At 50.9% G+C, this 19,124-nt stretch overlaps 8 protein-coding genes across 8 annotated transcripts; 1 reads left to right on the forward strand and 7 right to left on the reverse strand.

The window, feature by feature from the left end:
* Nucleotides 1–78: 78 nt before the first annotated feature.
* Nucleotides 79–1,108, forward strand: Z518_06924 (uncharacterized protein; the record flags this gene model as incomplete). Its single annotated transcript, XM_013415054.1, has 2 exons — nucleotides 79–154; nucleotides 213–1,108. 2 exons carry the CDS (start codon nucleotides 79–81, stop codon nucleotides 1,106–1,108), a joined length of 972 nt encoding a protein of 323 aa, XP_013270508.1.
* A 312-nt stretch (nucleotides 1,109–1,420) lies between these two features.
* Z518_06925 (uncharacterized protein) lies at nucleotides 1,421–2,834 on the reverse strand (the record flags this gene model as incomplete). Its single annotated transcript, XM_013415055.1, has 3 exons — nucleotides 1,421–2,124; nucleotides 2,215–2,287; nucleotides 2,379–2,834. The coding sequence occupies 3 exons, from the start codon at nucleotides 2,832–2,834 to the stop codon at nucleotides 1,421–1,423; spliced, it is 1,233 nt and encodes a 410-aa protein (XP_013270509.1).
* A 682-nt stretch (nucleotides 2,835–3,516) lies between these two features.
* Nucleotides 3,517–6,807, reverse strand: Z518_06926 (uncharacterized protein; the record flags this gene model as incomplete). Its single annotated transcript, XM_013415056.1, has 1 exon — nucleotides 3,517–6,807. The coding sequence occupies one exon, from the start codon at nucleotides 6,805–6,807 to the stop codon at nucleotides 3,517–3,519; it is 3,291 nt and encodes a 1,096-aa protein (XP_013270510.1).
* Nucleotides 6,808–7,360: 553 nt separating this feature from the next.
* Nucleotides 7,361–8,935, reverse strand: Z518_06927 (uncharacterized protein; the record flags this gene model as incomplete). The annotated part of the gene is made up of 1 exon (XM_013415057.1): nucleotides 7,361–8,935. One exon carries the CDS (start codon nucleotides 8,933–8,935, stop codon nucleotides 7,361–7,363), a length of 1,575 nt encoding a protein of 524 aa, XP_013270511.1.
* Nucleotides 8,936–9,557: 622 nt separating this feature from the next.
* On the reverse strand, nucleotides 9,558–11,501 carry Z518_06928 (uncharacterized protein; the record flags this gene model as incomplete). Its single annotated transcript, XM_013415058.1, has 1 exon — nucleotides 9,558–11,501. One exon carries the CDS (start codon nucleotides 11,499–11,501, stop codon nucleotides 9,558–9,560), a length of 1,944 nt encoding a protein of 647 aa, XP_013270512.1.
* A 442-nt stretch (nucleotides 11,502–11,943) lies between these two features.
* Z518_06929 (T-complex protein 1 subunit gamma) lies at nucleotides 11,944–13,777 on the reverse strand (the record flags this gene model as incomplete). Its single annotated transcript, XM_013415059.1, has 4 exons — nucleotides 11,944–13,322; nucleotides 13,372–13,580; nucleotides 13,634–13,700; nucleotides 13,753–13,777. The coding sequence occupies 4 exons, from the start codon at nucleotides 13,775–13,777 to the stop codon at nucleotides 11,944–11,946; spliced, it is 1,680 nt and encodes a 559-aa protein (XP_013270513.1).
* Nucleotides 13,778–14,125: 348 nt separating this feature from the next.
* Nucleotides 14,126–15,550, reverse strand: Z518_06930 (ATP-dependent rRNA helicase RRP3; the record flags this gene model as incomplete). The annotated part of the gene is made up of 1 exon (XM_013415060.1): nucleotides 14,126–15,550. The coding sequence occupies one exon, from the start codon at nucleotides 15,548–15,550 to the stop codon at nucleotides 14,126–14,128; it is 1,425 nt and encodes a 474-aa protein (XP_013270514.1).
* Nucleotides 15,551–16,106: 556 nt separating this feature from the next.
* Nucleotides 16,107–17,776, reverse strand: Z518_06931 (uncharacterized protein; the record flags this gene model as incomplete). The annotated part of the gene is made up of 2 exons (XM_013415061.1): nucleotides 16,107–17,545; nucleotides 17,599–17,776. The coding sequence occupies 2 exons, from the start codon at nucleotides 17,774–17,776 to the stop codon at nucleotides 16,107–16,109; spliced, it is 1,617 nt and encodes a 538-aa protein (XP_013270515.1).
* Between the last annotated feature and the right edge of the window lie 1,348 nt (nucleotides 17,777–19,124).

Here is a 19,124-nt window from a genome sequence, read left to right on the forward strand (position 1 = left end):
GGGGGGGGGGGTTTCTTGCCTCTCGATCATCACGGCTGAGAGATATTGACTTGGACGAAATCAATCCACCTAGACAAAATGAAGACCTTCGGCCGAGAAACCACGGGCGTCGAAGTCGTCAACGAGCTCAAAGACCAAGTTGAGGGAAGGACAAGTTAGCTTCCACCCCCTATGCCTTTGCTAGTGCTTGTTCATAACTAACGGTTCAGCAGTCGTCGTCACAGGCGCAAGTGAGAAAGGACTAGGAGGAGAAACAGCGGTGGCCCTCGCGCACGCGAACCCAGCACATCTCATTCTCCTAGCTCGTTCTCAATCTCGCGTTGAGTCCATCATGTCTCGAATCAAAGAACTCAACCCGGCCGTCAAAGTGACGTTCGTTCCCATCTCTCTGGATGATCTCGACTCAGTCCGCGCCGCAGCAAGCACCATCAACGCCGCCATCGAAAAGCTAGACATCCTCATCAACAACGCCGGCATCATGGCCATCGAAACCTACCAGACCAGCAAGCAAGGAATCGAGATCCAATTCGCCACCAACCACGTCGGCCACTTTCTGTTCACCAAGCTACTGTGGCCCAAGATCAAGGCTGCCGGCCCAGGATCTCGTATCATCAACCTGACCAGTCTCGGCCACAAGATCGGCCCCGTCCGCTTTGATGACTACAACTTCTCGGACGGTCAGGAATACGATCCGTGGTCCGCCTATGGACAGTCAAAGACCGCCAATGTGCTCTTCTCGCTCGCTCTTGCCCAGAAACTCCGCCCCCTCGGCATGCAAAGCTACGCCGTCCACCCCGGCGGCATCTTCGGAACATCTCTGGCCGATCACATTAAGGACGTTGTCGCCGCGCTGGCCAGCATCGAGCCAATCGCCCAGAGAAACACAGGGCGTCATTTCCCTCTGGATGCCGACCCACCCAAGAGCATAGAGCAGGGGATCGCGACGACGCTGGTTGCGGCGTTGGATCCGAGAATCGTGCCTCAGAGTGGTATGTACATGGCGGACGCCAAGTGTGAGCCCACGTATGAATATGCCGAGAGTCTCGAGAATGCTGAGAAATTGTGGAAATTGAGTGAGGAGCTCGTTGGGGAGAAGTTTGATATTTGAACACCAAAAAGTCCTTTGGGGGAGTAAAATGTTTGGACCAGAAGCCGCTCCAGAAGGCGCAGGAGAAACAATAGAAGGATTCAATCTCAAATGAGCTTGCCTTTTTGTTCCCACATCTCATTTTATGCTCGCATATTCCATGTCTAATAATGTCTCCTCCCCAAGTTCGCCGGACACAAATCTAAGCCCTCCTTATCTAAATCCTCCCATGGTAACGGCCTGGCTCGTGAACTTCTCACTTCCTCACTCTGTGTATCTCTCACTGATTCCCATCGATCCATGAACATCTTCCTTCGTCCTCCAAGCTTTTCCTCACGTGTAGTTATCATATCCACTTTTCCCATCTACACACCCAAATGCCCCGCCTCCCTTCCCAAACATCTCCCTTATATCTCCCACCAACAACTCCGGCACCTCCCATGCGGCAAAATGCCCACCCCTCTCATGCTCCTTTATCAACACCACCGGCCCCATCGTATAATGCCAAAGTTTCGGCTGCAGCAACAATTCCTTTGGAAACCTCGACACCCCCAACTTGACATCCACATAATCTCTCGCTTTCGCGAAACACGGTTCGGGCTCCCTGTGCGTATCGTCGTAGTAAATCCGCATGTCCGCCCAGGGCCCCGCGGTCGAGAATTCGTAAATACTGATCCAAGTCAAGATCTCGTCGTCGGTCCACGGGTACTCGTCGGTCCAGTCGTGGAGTTTATCGTAGATCCAAGCCAGAAGCCCCACGGGGTGAGCCGTTACTGCGTAGCCGATCGTTTGCGGTTTCGTGGCTTGGATATTGTGGTATGCCATGCCGGAGGTGGCGAATGCGGTGGTGCGTTCGACCCCGGCTTTTTCCCAGTCCGTTAGCGGTGTGGATTGGAGTTTGGCATAGAGGTCGGGGTGTGTGTCTGGTTTCGGTTCCGCGGGTGAGGCGAGGTTGATGTGGTGCGCTTTGCAGGATGATGAGTATTTCATGGCCATGAAGCGGGCGACGCCGTAGCCAAGGTCGCCGCCTTGGACGACTACAGAAGAAGTTTGCTCATGTCAGTCGGGGTATGTTCAGAAGCCGGTGGTCGAAGGGAGACGAAGACGCGAATAACAGGGGGTCTCACCGTATTCTTTATACCCGAGTTTCTGCATTAGCTTGTGGCAGACTTCGGCGTGTTGGTCGATGTTGAATTTTGCCTACAGAAAACAAAGCATTGTCCCCGTCAGTATTCATTTCTCTATTCAAGCTTCGTTGCTCCATGTTCGCATGCATATCTGCCATATTCACCTTTCGACTGGGACTGGAGAATCCAAAGTTGACGTGGCTCGGGGCCACCACGTGGAAGGCGGGGTAGTCCTTGCCCCCGTCAACTAGCAGCGGTAGAATTTTCGTTACTTCAAGGAAACAACCTGGCCAGCCGTGGGCGAAGAGTAACGGGATAGCGTTCTTGACTTGGCTCTGCTGATGGACGAAGTGAATGTCGTAGGTGCCGTAGCCGTCGACATCGATCTGTGTCATGAAATTGGGCAACTCGTTCAACGTGGCCTCGGCCTTGCGCCAATCAAAGCCATTGGCCCAGTACATGGCCAGACGTTGGATATCGGCGACAGGGGGACCGCAAGTCCATGGTTCAGTCTCGGGGAAGTCGTCTGGGAGATCGAAGATGGCGAGTTTCTGCTTCAACCGTTGGAGTTTGAAGTCGGGCACAGCAATGGTGTATGGTCGGATCGGGCTGGAAGCCATGTCGTGTTGGTTTAAGGCTGGCGAAAAAGGAGGCGAGAGAACAAGAGTGTCGGACACGGGGAACAAAGAAAAAGGAAGAGAAAGTCTCTGGAGGGATTTAAATACTTCGGAACAGCCATGGAGATGGTGGTCAAGCTATTCACCAGAGGGTGTTGGTGGCGGAAGAACTCTATTGGATTGACTCGGTATTTGGTGTTCGTACGATGATATCAAGACCGCATCGGAGAGAGTTCCCTCGCTCCATTCAACTGAAGGGCCTGTCACCTCGGCTGTGAGTGTGGGAAGTCGGAACTAATAAGTGGTGGAGATGCGAGGCCGTTGAAACAGGAAATACAAAGTGTGTGGGGGGGTTTTGATGGTCTGCATATCAGGCACCCCAGCCTCGTGCTTGACGGTCCGTAATAGTACCAATTCAGGAAATTTGTGCCTGATAGCGCCGGAGACTAAACGGCCAAGCGCCATCGGCCCAGACGTAGTGAGCACAAACGGGGGATCAATAAGGCTTGGATTGCTCGTTCATGTTGTAAAGCTGTACGGAGTTGCGGGTAATATCGTTGTATTTCATTCTTCAAGGTGTTTCTATTTTGGTCACCAACCTATTTATTATACGAAGGGATGGCCAATTACGTTGCCCCAGGAAGTATATGGTAACATATTCATGAGTCATCGTGAACTATCGTGTCTAACCATTCCCACACCTTGGCGACACCCGATCTAATTGTGTCTGCAATTCGCCAATCATTCGGTTCAACATGATACTGGCCCCTCGACTCAAAGGCTTGAGGAACACTTGAGTGTCGTTGTCCTTCCCACCTGTCGAATCCAAAAGTGATTCGTCTTGGCTCAGCCTTGCCTCCTCTGATTTCTGGATCAACTGTCTTCCTCGTTGGATGACCCTTCCTAGTAAGCTGTTCATCGGATCCGACGCATCATGTGGCAGATACAGCCAAGCAAGAACGTCTTCCAATCCTCCGGGTGGACGAAGGAGAGCATACTTCACAAATCCTCGGGCCATGACAAACGCCTTCTCACTGTATTGTTCTGACTCCTGCATGAATGCCTGATCTTGTTCATATCCTTCGAATCCGGCCTCGTTGTAGAATGGTCTCTTTACAAACACTAGCCCTTGCAACGACACCAGGACTTGTAGAATTGTCGCCTTTTCACTCCATCTCTCGGTTTCCTTCTTGCCAGTCCATGTCCCTAGCAAGCTCAGACAGATTTTGCCATCCTCGTAAAGATTCGGGTTGATTCGGCCTAATCCGCTTGTCCAACTGTGAAAATGTGCCGTGGGAGGTTCGTCCGGAAATCCCTCTGGTAAGGAGAGATCGACTAAAAACGGAGCATTCTCATAGGGCGTATCTTTGGGTCCGATGATAAGGCACCGTAACAAGTCGAGTCGACTTTCGTATGTCCGGACGTAAATTTCCCCCTCTGGCAGGGCTGTCGCTAATATGCGGTGCTCGCGAGAGATGCGTTTGAGAGATGCGCTGGGCGTCGAAGTTGAGTGCAATCCAAATTGATCCGCTGGGGGTTCGCGGTCGAGCACGAGGAATTGGGGTGGTTCTTCGGATCCTAGCATCGTTCGTAGCTGGACCAGAGAGCGCTGCGGTTGGGCGGCTGTCGATATTTGGTTCTCCTGTATAGCAACACCCGCCATCGGAGCATCATTGTTATCGTCTTGATCATCTTCATCGTCTTGGCCCCACTCTTCTTCAGCGTCTGCGAATTCCTGATCTTCGTCGGAAACCCAATTCTCGTCTCCGCTATCATCATCCAGGCGCTGTCCTCCTTCGTACTCGACGCTCTCAAAAACGGGTTCAGGACCATCATCATCGGACCAATTGGTCTCTTCATCGCTCCATGAATCCACATCCATCATATCGTCGCCGATATCTGCCAATTCGCGATCATCGATAATAGCAAGAATAGAATCCGAGTCGATGCATATATCCCGACAGGGTTGGGATCCACCCAAGCGTACGGTAACTGAGCCATCGAGTCCCATAGCTACAATCTCTCCGATCCAGTCCATCTGTCTTTCTGACCTTGCGCCTTGATCCGCAGATCTTTCGGAATACAATCGAGAACCCCGAGCCAGTGCCACACGGGGAGGTATACTCATACTAAGACCACCACCCCTAGTCGGGGTGGAGTCGGTCGATCGAGTAGAGTGGGAATGGTTCTGTGTCTTCGGAGCATTCAAAGGCTTCGGAAATTCTCCAGGAGGGGCGACAATGCACATATCTCTTCTTCGACGCATGAGGGAGGGAAAAGACATGATCTCGTACAAGGACACCTCCTCGACGACGTCTCCAATCGGGCCAAAGCGCGACTCTGGGTTGAGGATTTGACCCACTGCACGGATCTCGACCTTTGGTTCTTTGTACCAGCGCACACGAGCTACTCTCTCCTTCGGATCGACGGTCTGTACCACACCCACATTTTGGGGAAGAAGATCGTGGGGTCGTTCAAAGAATGCCATCTCGTCAAAATCTTTCACGGCAGAACTGCCGCCTTTCCTCGTTCCCGCAGAACGCTGGCGCATGCCCTCTCGCTTCAACACGATATCCGCTGGCGCGAGTTCCGCCTCGAAAAGAGCGTAGCCTTTTAATAAGGTCGATTTGGTAGTGGTCACCGTGCCGTCTTGCCACAAGACTGTCGCCTCTTGTTCAATGAAAACGATTTTGAATTCATTCAAGTCCCAGCCACCAAAATCTTCCGTGGCCAATCTCACAAATTGGCCATGCGAGGTTTCCTCACTCCCTTGATATTTCACGGCGGCGGCCGTTGGGTCTCGAAATTTGACATGCATTCCGATTGATAGGTCTTGTCCCGGGCAAATATCCTGGGTATTGTCCGCCTCCTTGTAAGCGCGCCGTCCGTTCCCGGCACCGTCTCGGTCCAGCGCCGAATTCTTGATGGGCATCTTTCCTAAATCATACACAATCACGTCTTTGTTCCGGCGCAGGCTTGCTGGGTCCCGAAAATCTCTGATGTTCTCATAAATGGGAAGGTCGTATGAGGGTAATAACGGTGAGGCTGGCTGTCCCTCTCCCGTTAGACTGCTTGACACCCAATCCACCGACACCTCCCGAGCTCGAACGTCTACCACGACACCTTGTGCGGGGGAATTAGGATCGTGAGAGCCACGGAGCCACCGTCCGTTTCGCAGACGATTGCGTTCCACGATGACAAAGTCGCCAGGACGTGGCTCCTGGACAGAGGTGGTGTTCGGCCATCCTTGAAGAGCTCCTACTCGGTCGGGTCGCTTGAAACCGTCGGACTCCGGTAGCCAAACAATTCGTTCCCGGTAATCTGGAAGAGGAATATACAAGCCATTGGTGTTCGTGACCACCACGACCGACTTGTTCTCCAGGGCAATGACGACATCGTATTCCACATCATCAACTAAGCCAACCCAATCCCTGTAAATGATGTAGTCATCCTTCAGCACATCCTGCGCTCTTTTGACCTCGCGAGAAGGAACGTTGTAGATGAGGGCATGTGGATTTGGATGAGAAAAATGAGGAGGAAGAGACGGAGAACATTCTGATGAGCACGGGGGAAATGTTGGAGCGTTGGTAGAAGATAAGTGGGCGATTTCTCGTTTGAGGCTAATCGGTTCGAGGATGTAAGACTCCGATACGTCGATAACTTCGCCTGTCATGGGGTTTGCGTCTTGTTTGACATTGTCACCTATCTGAAAGGAACGGCTTAGTAGAGTGAGGTCGTCTTCGCTCACTACTGCGCACCCAGCAGCCTCATCAGAAAATTGAACATAGACATAGCCCACGGGAGGGACGCCCGTCAAAAGAAACTCGTTGATTTCCTTCTGGGGGACTTCGGTATGAGCAATTATCAGCTCATCCTCGAGAGGGTCGAAGGCGTCACTATTCGTGCGCTGCACAGAGCCATATAGGCTGGGATCATTCTTGAGGCAGACATGATCGTAAAGTTGGAGAGTTCGCATCTGTCCAGCACGATGTAAGAGAGCGAACAGCTTTGCCGATCGCGAGAGGTTGGGGAAATAACGGAATGGATGGGCGAACAGCGCAGTCTTCAAAAGGCGTCGTCGAGATATCGCCCATTTAGGTAAGTCAGCCGGACTGATATTGTTCGGCCTTCTTGGTCCAAGCCACTGCTTTTCTCCGGCTAGCCCTCAAGGGCCTCCATTTCCTGTCTCTAGACAGCTCCGGCTAACGATGCGCGGGGAGGATTTATAATCCTGACCATGCCTGCCTGTTATGTCCACGAGGCTGAGGTATGGACCAAGCGTGTGACCGGGGAGCCCTTCGAATACCTATGGAGGAACACTGGAGATGAAAAGTCTTTTCGTTGCATCGTATGGGTGCCGATCCTACCAGCACCATCTGGTATCCCCAATATTCGTCAATATGGTCTTGTCGGACCATATCTTCTGCCATCTCCCTGTCCAAATCCGTAGCACATTGAACAACGCTTCAACCATAGCACCATAATCGAAGATGAAGGGCTTTTTGGACCCGGCTCAGACGGCAAGAGAACTACTCTTCCTCGCTGACCTCACTTTCATCATCCTGCACACCCATTCCAATGCCCAATCCAATACCTCGGGTAGCCTCTTCGTCCTCTTCCTCCAAGGCCGCCTCTAGCTCCGCGGCAAGTAAATCTTCGTCATCATCGTCATCGTTACTAGCCGGAGCCGGTGGCGTGGGCGCATGTCGTCGTCGACCACCGTCGTCTTCACCTTCATCATCCATCCTTGACACATCACCACTATTGGGTACACTGAGTCTCTTCTCCCGAGGACTGCCGAGTGCAAATTCCTCAACGTCTCCATCCTCGTCGGACGGACTGGAGCCGGCTTCAATGTCTTTCATCGTCACATCGTGGTCCCGATCTCTCCCACGTCCCCTCTGATCACCTACAGGCCTAGATTCTGGTCGAACATGTGGATTCGAGCTAATCCCACCAATCGGTGTCCCCGTATGGCTGCGGAACATTTCAGGATCGACTCTCCCACGCTTCGCACGACGGTCTTCTGGAGGCGGACTGCCCATATCAATCTCCAGACCGCCATCGTCGTTGATGATGATGTGTGGCGATCTGCCAATATTGGCCGAAACATTCCGCGTGTGGCCTTTTCCGGCTGCATGACTAGACTTCTGAGTGGTCGAATTGTTTGATGTCGTGGAAGATTTGGTAATGACTCGCGCCACGTCTATCGTTTCACTATCATCGCCGTCGGAGTCAGAAATACGAGCTTTGCTTAGAGGCTGGATGGAGGACGATTTTCCTGTCTCGTGCTTGGTTGTAGTCTTGGATTTTGTCGACGTTGGATGTGTACGACCGGCATTACGGGTCGTCTCTTCGTTTTTCTTTTTCCGCTCCGGGGTGGCTTTGGACATGGCCGGAGTGGGCTTGAATTGAGGTGTCGTGGCGAGGAATCGACTGGATCCCGGAAGAGGGGTGGAAATTCCGCTCAATGGCGTTCGGCTTCCTGGCAAAGGCGTGCGATTCCCCGGCTGTTGGGCGGACCTTTCGAAATTCTCACGTGCTTCATTTAAGAAATGTCGAAAGTCGTACGGATTGGAGGCATCAGGAGTCTCATCTTCAGCGGAAGGCGACGTATGGCCGTCTCCATTGGGACCCGAGGAGTCGACAAAGGAATGTTGCTCTGTAGGAAGTTGTGGCAGCTGGCGCGTATCTTTGGAGGACTGCCCCGGGCCAGATCTCAAGTTCATGTCCAGAGACGCGGAGATAGATTCGAGAACAAACGCCGATTTGGATTTGTCGAAGATGAGGGCTAAAGAGTTCGGTTCGTCGTCGGATTTTCCAGGCTGGAGTGAACTCAAAATTCCGGTGTATTCATAAGCCCCCCCATCATCAGAGCCCCCATCCTCAACGACGAGCTGACACGTGTCACCCGACTTCGTCAGCTTGCTTTCACGAGAACCAAAGCCCGACTTGGGCTGCCAGTTGTATCGAATGTTCACCAAAGAATCCTTGGATTTGCTGCTTTCTTTCAGGGTTTCCCCTAGAATGATGGGATATTCTCCCGGGCGCCGAGGATCGATAAACCCCAAGGATCGTATCGGATGGATGGCCGACGAGGCCATGCTGTCTGAACAGACGACTGGAGGTTTTTGAGTGAAATAGTTTGGGTGTAGAAAGGAGGCTTATATTTAGTGTATGAGTAAATGACCCAAGATCCAAGGGCGTTGAAATCTGGGGCTCCTTTCCTAGACAGCGGTGATGGCCACGTGTTGCTTGGCAGGGCGTCCTTGTACCTCTACGTAGGCCTTTCTGTCCATCTCTCTCATTCTCCCTCAGATAGACGAATTCATTGCATCATGCAAAGAGGGAGGAATGTCAAAGTGATGTCCTTGAGATCATCACAGCACGGTTCCTGGCAAATACTGGCGCCATGGCGAAAGCGGAGGGAGAATCAAGCCCCCCCCCCCCCCCTGGCCGGAAGAACAAAGGAAGGGTATGGTCCGAGACACTCCGAGGCACTCCAATGATGCTGTTCAACATCCGACAGGTTTTGTCCATTAAGAGCAGACCCAGGATTTAAGTCGTTACGTCATTTCGCCGCCTCGTCACCTCGGAAGTGCAAACATTGATAGATGATGGACTTCCCACCTGATTTCCCACCAACATTGCCCTCCTGATTGATTTTGCATAGTCAGAAACACAACCCTTTCCTTATCAAGACCTCCACCGGAGTCTAGCACAACCTCATTTCCGGGACTGAGACTGTTTATATTTACAATTGGCCCTACAATTCGAGTTGGGGGTGTTAGAAGACCTCATCGCCTGCAATGTTGTTGCTGGATGTTCGAACTCGAAGTGGAGTTCCAAATCATGAAAGTGGAGATTTCGACCCATGCCTGCTGAACGTGACATGCTCATCATGTCATATTTAGAAGGCAGGTCGTGGGTTCGACTTTCGTGATCTCTTATGGTATGGGCAGTCTGGTTCTGTTGACAATCGAGATCAATGAAAGATCGAACTTGCAGGAGGGGCTGCAGCTCAGATAAGTGACTTACAGACCCCTTATCGTCCCGGGTTGGACATAATGGGAATTGGCGAGATGTGGTCATGCTGGCTTCCTGCTTTGCACCTGAACTACTGTCGTCGTGGATCAGACGATCGACTCTCGTCTCGTCTTCAACTTCCAACGGAATCGCGGCTCTATCGAAGTGAGTTGACCCACTTAACTGACCGAGTCGTGGTTCTTGTTTGGCCTCTACAGCCAAGTCCGACTCTTTCCATTGATGGAGGGTTGCGAGACTTTCACTCGGATGCCGACGTTTGGTCCCGGGCTGTGTCAAATTCCTCCGAATCTCGTTCCGAAGGACGTGATCAAACTCGCGAATTAGCTTGTCCATGGCTTGCCTTCTGTCCTCCGGCAAGGATAAACGATTGATATCCGGTATGGTCCATTTGGGGTATAGTACACCATGTGTCCTTGCTGCAAAGAATTTCCCGTGAAGACGAATGAACACGTCACAAAGAAAACATGCACTTTTGCTCGAGCATACTACACGTGGACATTGTAAGTGTGGATTCATCTCATAGAAAAAGAGGAGTTGAATTTCGGCGTGGACTTTGGAGTTCGGGCGTTCCATTTCTTTCCGAAATCGCGCCGAAGCCTCCGACAGAGGGATGCCAAATCGTTGTTTCGTGTTCTTATCCCAGTCCAAGCCCATTCTCTTCAGACACGCCGAAAGGAGGTGTTCACTACCCGCTAGGAGTTGCGGCACATGCGGGTTGATTATAACCTCGGATACCGAAATGTTTCGGAAAACACTCAAGCATTTTGCGGCTCTAACCAGATAGCCACAGGCGGCACGATACTTACGAAGCTTTGTGATGGTCATGACCACCGTCTCTGGGGCTTGAGGGTGGTTTCCCGCTGACACAGTCAGGTTGGCGAGGATCTCCGTCAAGTCTCTTGCTGAAGGAAGGTTGTCAAGCAAATGCAGGAGCCCCAGTAGTATATCATCTGCCTTGCCGGTCGTGACTGAACCCGTGGGCATTGATTCCAGGTCAGCAAAGGCTCCAACAAGTTGAGTGGTCGTTGACTTGACGTGGTGAACTGCCAAGTTCGACCGATTTGCGGATTCCAGACCATTGATCATGTCCCTGAGGCGAAAGAGAATGGCACATCGGTCAGCCTTCTTGTAGGTTTTCGCGTGTACGGATCTCAGTCTTGAAAGTACGCGATTCCTGTGCATTGGGATAACAATGCTCAACAAATCATTCAGGTTGTCTGTGTCGCCTACGGAATCAAAGATCAGGGCTCTTTCATAACGGAGGAAGAACCCGATACGGGGCTCACTTTTGTGATCAGCTCTTTCTAGCACCCGCGCTATTTTCCCAAAGTCCGCCACAAGATGTGTTAACTTCCGAGTATTCATAGCAATACGAATGGTGCAAGAATCCGGTTGGAGACCCTCGTCAAGCCATATGGCAGTGACCTTTTCAGGATCGTCAGATATTGCCGAGAGAAAGGCCAAATTATCGACAATTTCATGCTCTTGTTGAAAAGAGATTACTCGTCCCGCGTTCGCAGGGAGATCCCGTTGCCGGCAGCTGACAATAGGATTACGAGTGGGTCTGGCCGGTTCAGCAGTCAGCATCCGTAATACAACGATGTCCTCGCGCAACTGCTGCATTTTGGTGATACCAGTGCATCCCAAAAGGATACGAGCTTTTCGATAATTGGCAGATTGAAGATATTGAAAATTTCGATCCAGAAATCGATAAATGGGGAGTAATAACACCCTCATATGAAGATTATATTAAGATCACGAAAGAACGAAGTATGAGGCAAGGAACGTTTACCAAGCAAATCAGCCAGCCATTGGGCGTTGAAGCTGGGAGCGCGGACGGACGAAGGTGGGGGTTTTCTTTTACCTGGGGCGCCCCGAGCTACTGTAGCATTCCGTCATTATAGGCTAGTGTCTGGAGACGTCTCAGGCTCCCGCTTCCGCCTCCAAAGTTAACCGGGACAACAGAAATGTATCACGTGACATCCAGACCCTTTTTTGACTTTCATTCTGTCATCCCTCCAGCGGCCACTTCTATGTATCAAAGGGATCATCTGGCCTTTTTGAACTATTCGTCTCCTCCACCACCAGACAACCCAGTCCCGCCAACTTGCTTCGCGCTCTTTGCGCCACAAATATCATCAACCCGAAGCAGAAGACATGCACTCTCCACCGCGGTCTTGATACTCTGCATCTTGACCGCTTGTGGCTCCCACACCCCGTACTCCTTCATATCCACCACATTACCTGTATCGCCATCGACGCCAAAACTGGACTTGCCTTCTGCCTGCTTCGCTCGCAACTGTGTCAGGATCCGAATGGGGCTGGCTCCAGCGTTCTGAATGAGAGTGCGTGGGACGACTTCCATGGCATCTGCCACAGCCCGGTAGGGCCATTGCATTACGCCTTCGACAGATTTGGATTTCTGCGCCAGGCGTACTGAGACAGCCATCTCCGTGGCGCCACCGCCCGGGGAAAGACGTGGGTGGAACATGACGTTTCGAGCAACCGACATGGCATCTTGAAGGTTTCGTTCGATTTCATTTAGGATGTCTTTTGACGGCCCGCGGAGAAGAATCGTGCAGGCCTTCGGATTTCGGCATTTCGTGATGAAGGAAAAGTATTCGTCCCCGATCTTTTCGATTTCAAACAGACCACATCCCGTGCCAACGTCGGATTCGACGAGATCATCTACTCGATTCACAATGGTGGCTCCGGTAGCGCGGGCAATGCGGTTATTGTCTGTTTTCCGTACACGACGGAGGGCGGTGACATTGGCCTTAACAAAATAGTGTTGCGCTAGATCCGAGACACCTTTTTCGGTGATGACCAGGTCCGGCTTGACCGCCAAAATGGCATCGCACATCTTCTTGACTTGCTCTTCCTCGATCTGTAGGATCTTGTTCCATGACTCCTCGTCCGTGATTTCGATGTTGGTCTGAGACTCGCCCTTTTTGTATTCGAGCGGGCAGTCGAGGAGAACAATTCTTGGATTTTCTATCCGTCTGCGCATGGAAGCGTGGGTAATATCTTTGTTCAGCATGACTCCATCCAACACTCTTGAGTCCTCGATCTCTCCGCCGGGAATCTTCTCTACTCGGGCGTATCGCTTAATGTCAATTTCTTGTGGTCTTGAGGGCGAGGCCGGTTTGGCGACTCCGTTGGTGGGGGGGGGGTTTGAAATAGAGGCTTGATCTTGTGTTACCACTCGGACCGCTTTCAGAGCCAGACCACACATTAGTTTCGAGTATCTCGAGATGGTCTTGGTGCCGATGGAGGACTCAATCAATGAGGTCATGGCTTGGTCATTCGACGTGTCGACCGGTATTGAAATCTCTTCCACAATGGCCAACGCGTCTGTAAGGGCTCTCTTGAAGGCTTGAATGATCACCACAGGGTGGATCTTTCGTTCGAGTTGTGGGAGGGCTTGAGCAAGTATTTCACCGGCTAAAAAATCCGTCAGTCTCGCACAAGGACCGGAGAGTGTCTAACGTACCTAATATTATGACAGTTGTCGTTCCATCTCCAACTTCTTCATCTTGTGTTCGGCTCAACTCAATCATGCTCTTTGCCGCTGGATGCGCAACTTCAATTTCTCGAAGGATAGCGTGACCGTCGTTGGTCAGGACAATGCCTCCCATGGGATCCAGAAGCATTTTCAACATAGCTTTTGGTCCGAGACATGATCTTATAATATCCGCCACACTGTGGTCATTAGTTCACGACAACTCGCGCGGTGTTCTAGTCTTGGGGCTCACGTTTTCGCGGCAGTAATATTGGATATTTGCGCTTTGAGACCGACTTGTCTCTCGCCACTCGCCGTATCTGTTGCACAAGTCAGGCTCTGGCGTCAGAAATGATGGTGTTTTTGGCTCACTCATGAACACCACAGGCGCCTGCATCTTTGCCCGCACTCTAGCCCTCTTTGCCTTAACGAAATATCGAGTCCGCGCGTTTCGCTTCAACAGTGATTTTGACTTCTAGTTCCAGAGAAGGTGAATCCTAAGAACTTCCGCACGGTATGGGAAATGTTTGGACCGTGCAGTCAATCTGTTGTTTTTGGCAGAGCGAACATCTCCAACTTTTTGTGCCAAGCCCGCATCTGCAGGGCTGAGCCTTACGCGCTCACGGCTCCAAAGCTTTTCATATCGTTTTATTCAATCATTGCTACCAAAATCTTAGGTGGTTAGATGGGTCATCCAAAGATGTCATTGTGTCGTTCAAAATTCATCATCCTTTCAAACATCTCTCTAGCCTTCGTCTTGATCCATATCATCACGACCTCGTTTTCCAGCCCCGCTTTTCGCAGTCCGCTTATGTCGCAATGTAGCGCCCTTCTTGCCTCTATTTTCATGCAATTCTTTCATTTCCATCGCAGCGGCCCTTTGAGCATCTCCGACTCTCTCCGCCAGAACCATGACTTCCTCCTTTACCGTCTCGTACTCCTTCAGCTTCTTCCCGAGGGCGCCCTCGATCCTCATCCAAAGCTCCACGTCATATTGAGTGACGAAAGATATCGCCTTGCCACTCTTTCCTGCTCTGGCTGTACGCCCGACTCGGTGGATGTAAGTTTTGCTGTCGTGAGGAAGGTCGAAATTCACCACCAGATCTACCGAGGGGATGTCCAGGCCTCTAGAAGCCACGTCCGAAGCCACCAATAAGTTGCGAGACTTTGCCCGGAATTTGTTCAAAGCCGCTAATCGAGCTTGTTGGGACAGTTGACCATGAATGGGAATAGCAGAGAAACCCAGCGTTCTCAGAAGGATAGAGATCCGTTGCGCTTCATTGACTGTCCGAGTGAATATTATACCCGTCTGTCCTGCCAGCTCGTTCAAGAGATGGATAAGGTAGAGATCCTTATGTTTGTGGGGGATGAAGAGGTAGGACTGGATGAGTGTAGACACGGTCTGGTATTTGTCCTGAGACACCGCCACTCGAAGAGGATTCGACAAGGACGCTCGCTGTAAGGACTCGACTTTGCTCGACATGGTCGCCGAGAATAGATATGTCTTTCGACCTTCCCTTGGGAGAATCTTCAATATTTTGTCCAGGATGGGACCAAAGTCCAGGTCGAGTAATCGATCAGCCTCGTCCATGACGAGATACTTCAGTTGCCGAAGAGAGAAACCTTTGGTATTTTCAAGGTGATCCAGTAATCTCCCTGGTGTGGCAACGACGACGTGGGGCTTCTTTCCGAGAGCAATCGCCTGCGGGATCATATCCATTCCACCCACCAACACGGTACATCGGACCGCAATTAGTGAGCCCAGAGCTTCCACGGCCTGTGAAATCTGATACGCCAATTCTCGTGTTGGTGCTAAAATTAACGAGTGTAGTTGTTGTGGCTTGTCCATCAGTGCTTGGAGGATGGGGAGCACAAAGGCTGCAGTCTTTCCACTTCCTGTCTCTGCCAAACCTATGAGGTCTCGGCCCTGTAACGCCAATGGTATTGCTTCGGCCTGAATTGGCGTTGGACTTTTGTATCCGAGCGATTCGCACGCCTCGCAGAGTGAATCAATTATTCCCAACTCCTTGAATGATGTAGGTTTCGTAGGTCTGTGTTCAGTGTTCTCCTCATCGTCTGAAGTCGTAGAAGCTGCGGTCTCGTTGGTAGGAGGTTCTTCGTCGGAAGGGCTTTCATCGTGTCGTATCTTTCTCTTTTTCAGAGGGAGCATACTCGCGGTAAGGAAATTTTGTACGCGGTGGCGGGAAAGAGTGTAGCCATATGCGCTGTTACAGTGCACTTTTTCAAAAATTATTTTCTTCGAAGCCTGTATTGCTTTGCCGAAGTTCTACCGGGCGCCTCGCTGCTATACCAAGGAAGTTAGATGATCATTGCAAATGGAACTCATCATTCGACCAGCTCCGTCTTATATTGTAACAGGCCAAAATAGCTCTTATAGTTTTCGATATCATTTTGTGCACGTGAGAACAGGTAGTCTGATATTCTAGCAATCAGATACATGAGTCTGCAGAGACCATCTTACTACTGGTCCCGAGACGAGAACGTAGTTATCACCAGAGCACTCGCCTCCCCGGCGAGGAAGAGACGGAAATTCATTCAAATCACCCACTTATCAAAAGGGTGGCTCCATTGGGTTATCATTCGGGGTTACATCCCTTACGAATGGGGGAAGACAGGTTTTGATATCCGTCTTTACATGGGACCAGTTTCGTTCCAATTATCCTGTAGACTATCATAAAGCATCAATTTCGTAAACTGATTCTTCATCAGAAATTCTCTGCCAGCCGCTTCCAAAAGGGCTTCTTCACCGCTCCTATATACTCTTCTCCACTGCTTTCTTCATCCACAGCCGCTGCTGCATCGACATCCCTCCTCCTCCCGACATCCAAGTCAATTTCATACAGATGCCAGTATTTTGTCTTGAACAGGAATTTGTAGCCGAAGTAGATAATTGGAAACAGAGGAAGGAGAATATATGCATCCACGAAATTGCCAGCATTGAAAGGGCTCAAGGTCGTCCAACCTTGAACTAAGCCCAGGAACAAGTTTGCTGCTAGACCGAAATATGCGTTCCAAGGGTACAAGAATGATTTGAAAGGAAGTTGGCGTTCACTTCGTCCTTGTGCAGACCAAGCTGAGCGGAATCGGATATGTATGAACGAGATGGCACCCCAGACAATGAAGGTACTGACGCCGGACAGGTTGACAATATATCCATATGCCTTCCCTGCACCCGTCGAGACATTCATCATGGACAACGCTCCGAAGAGGTTGGTGAAAATGATAGCAAAGACAGGCACTCCACGAGAGTCCGTGTAACCGAGGAACTTTGGGGCTTTCTTTTCCTGTGCCATGAATAGGACTGTCCGTGATCCGATGTAGATCGAGCTGTTGACGGCCGAGAGACACGTGATGAGAATGAACGCATTTATCAAATGAACCCCTCCTTCCCACCCAGCATTTTGGATCGCGATTGTCATGGGGCTTTTAAGTGCTCGAGACTCTCCATCGACCAGGGAATCGGCATTTGAAGGGCAGGTCAATCCAAAGAAGAACGCGGATCCCATGTAAATGAAAATGATGCGCCAGAAGACTTGTCGAATGGCTCGGGGGACCGCGACCTTTGGATTTTTGGTCTCAGTGGCCGCCACGGCAATGGATTCGCAACCAGCATAGAAGGTAGAGCAGAAGACGAAGACGGAAGCAACACCACGAAAACCGTGAGAGAATGCGCCCGGGTTGTGCCAATATCTGAAACCCAAAGCTCCCTTCTGACCAATGAGCCCGCCTGCGGCGTAGACAATGCTAAAGATGAAGTATGCAGTCAACCCGAGCAGCTTCGCGAGGGCTAACCAGAATTCCGCTTCACCAAAAGTCGTCACACCGAGGAGTTGGAATCCGAGGAAGGCGAACCAAAATATCAAGAAGTATCCCCAAAGCGGTACCTTGTCGCTCCAGAACACGAAGATGGAAGAGAGTACGTTATACTCGTTCGCTAGTACGGCGGCCCAAATGACGAAATAATTCCATCCCACAGCGGTTCCAAAGGCTGGGTCAACAAAGCGATCGGCCAAGGTAGTGAAAGCGCCGCCACTGGGGTAGAGAGTAGTCATTTCTCCCAGGGACTGCATGATGCTGAATGCGATGATGCCGATGACACCAAAGCCGATGAGGAGAGCCGCCGGTCCTCCATTGGCAAGAGCGCCTGAGTAGGCATGAGCAACTCGTCTTGACTGGGACATGAAAATGCTGTCTCACCTCCCGACCCAATAAGCAAACCAGGTCCGATGATACCTGCCAAAGCCATCATACTCAGATGACGAGTCTTGAGGCCTCGCTTGACACCACTATGGGGGTCAATCACCTGAAAGTCTTCGACATTCTGCGATGAATGTCGTGAAAGGGATTCTTCTTGAGCTATTTTGATATCGGCCATGTTGGGGTGTACGTATGAGGTTAACGGAGACAAATATTGGCTTCGAAAGTCAAAGATGCCAATCTCGATGTGGGAAATCACTATATGTTATATGGTCTTTTTACTTTTGGGTAGTTCGATAGGATTTGACCGCCACACATGTCGCAATCGGGCAAGAAAATTGGGCCATTGGCCCGCAAGACGAAACGTGCCGACCCGTCACGAAGGACACAGAAAATTGCAGTATCAGGTCCAAGCAGCTGCGGCCGACACCGTTGATGCAGTTGGCCTATTGCAATATGAGCGCTGAGAGTAGTCCGAATGTATAGTAAGACATATGATTGGCATGGCTGATAAGCCCAACATCGGTCCTTGTCTAACCGGTTGTTGTCTTGTCCTATTCGGGTAATGTTATTCTGTACACCACATTTTGTTATTCTGTACACCGCTTTTGATTGGTCCGGATTTTTATTTTTCCGGTTATCTGCGCAGTTCGAAGATACGTGATGTCACAACACCTAAGTCTGCCTATATAGAATGCAGAAATGATGGTTAACGATGGTATCCTCTGCACGGTCGATACCTCGTGCTGACTAAGGTAACAAACCAGCGCCCATAGGCTTGGGAGGACCGCTCATAAGCCGGAGGGGGAAACCGCCCATGAACCGGGGGGAAACCGCCCATAAGCCGGGGGGCAACTGCCCCGCTTATGGGCGGTTCCCACCCAAGCCTATGGGCGCTGGTTTGTTACCTTAGTCAGCACGAGGTATCGACCGTGCAGGGGATCTCTACACAAATCCGGCTGTGTAGGCCACAATAATTTACAAAGTATACAGAGAAGCTCAAAATGCACGGTACTTATCTACCAAGGAAAAGGGAATCAAATGTGTTTATTGCTTCGCAACCACCTATAACGGGGAGAGTTTAACGCGTCACCCCTCCACAGCTACGCCACTTACTAGTGTTTTCTCGCCATCGCCGGGCCAACGGCAACAAGCTCTGTTAGCGCGGTGTACAGAATAACAGGATGAGAGCGTTAAGTGTACAGAATAAGGCGAGAGAGAGGTGGTGGTGTACAGAATAAGGAGAGTTGAGGCATGGTGTACAGAATAAGCAGGTTTTCCGGTGTACAGAATAACAAAAGTTGGTGTACAGAATAATACCCCCCGTCCTATTCTATTCTAAGATCACGTGATGAAATCACAAAGCTAGGGGGTTGGTGGGAGGATAGAATCGGAAGTCCGCCTGAGCAGCATCAGGCCGGACAGGAGAGAGGGATGAATCGGAAATCTTCAGAGATATGATTCCATATTCGAAAGATATTTGCTTACGAACTCGACTGAAGAGAAGGCTTCGATTGCCAAAGGAA

Source organism: Rhinocladiella mackenziei (genome assembly GCF_000835555.1).
Source record: "Rhinocladiella mackenziei CBS 650.93 unplaced genomic scaffold supercont1.5, whole genome shotgun sequence".
NCBI lineage: Eukaryota > Fungi > Ascomycota > Eurotiomycetes > Chaetothyriales > Herpotrichiellaceae > Rhinocladiella > Rhinocladiella mackenziei.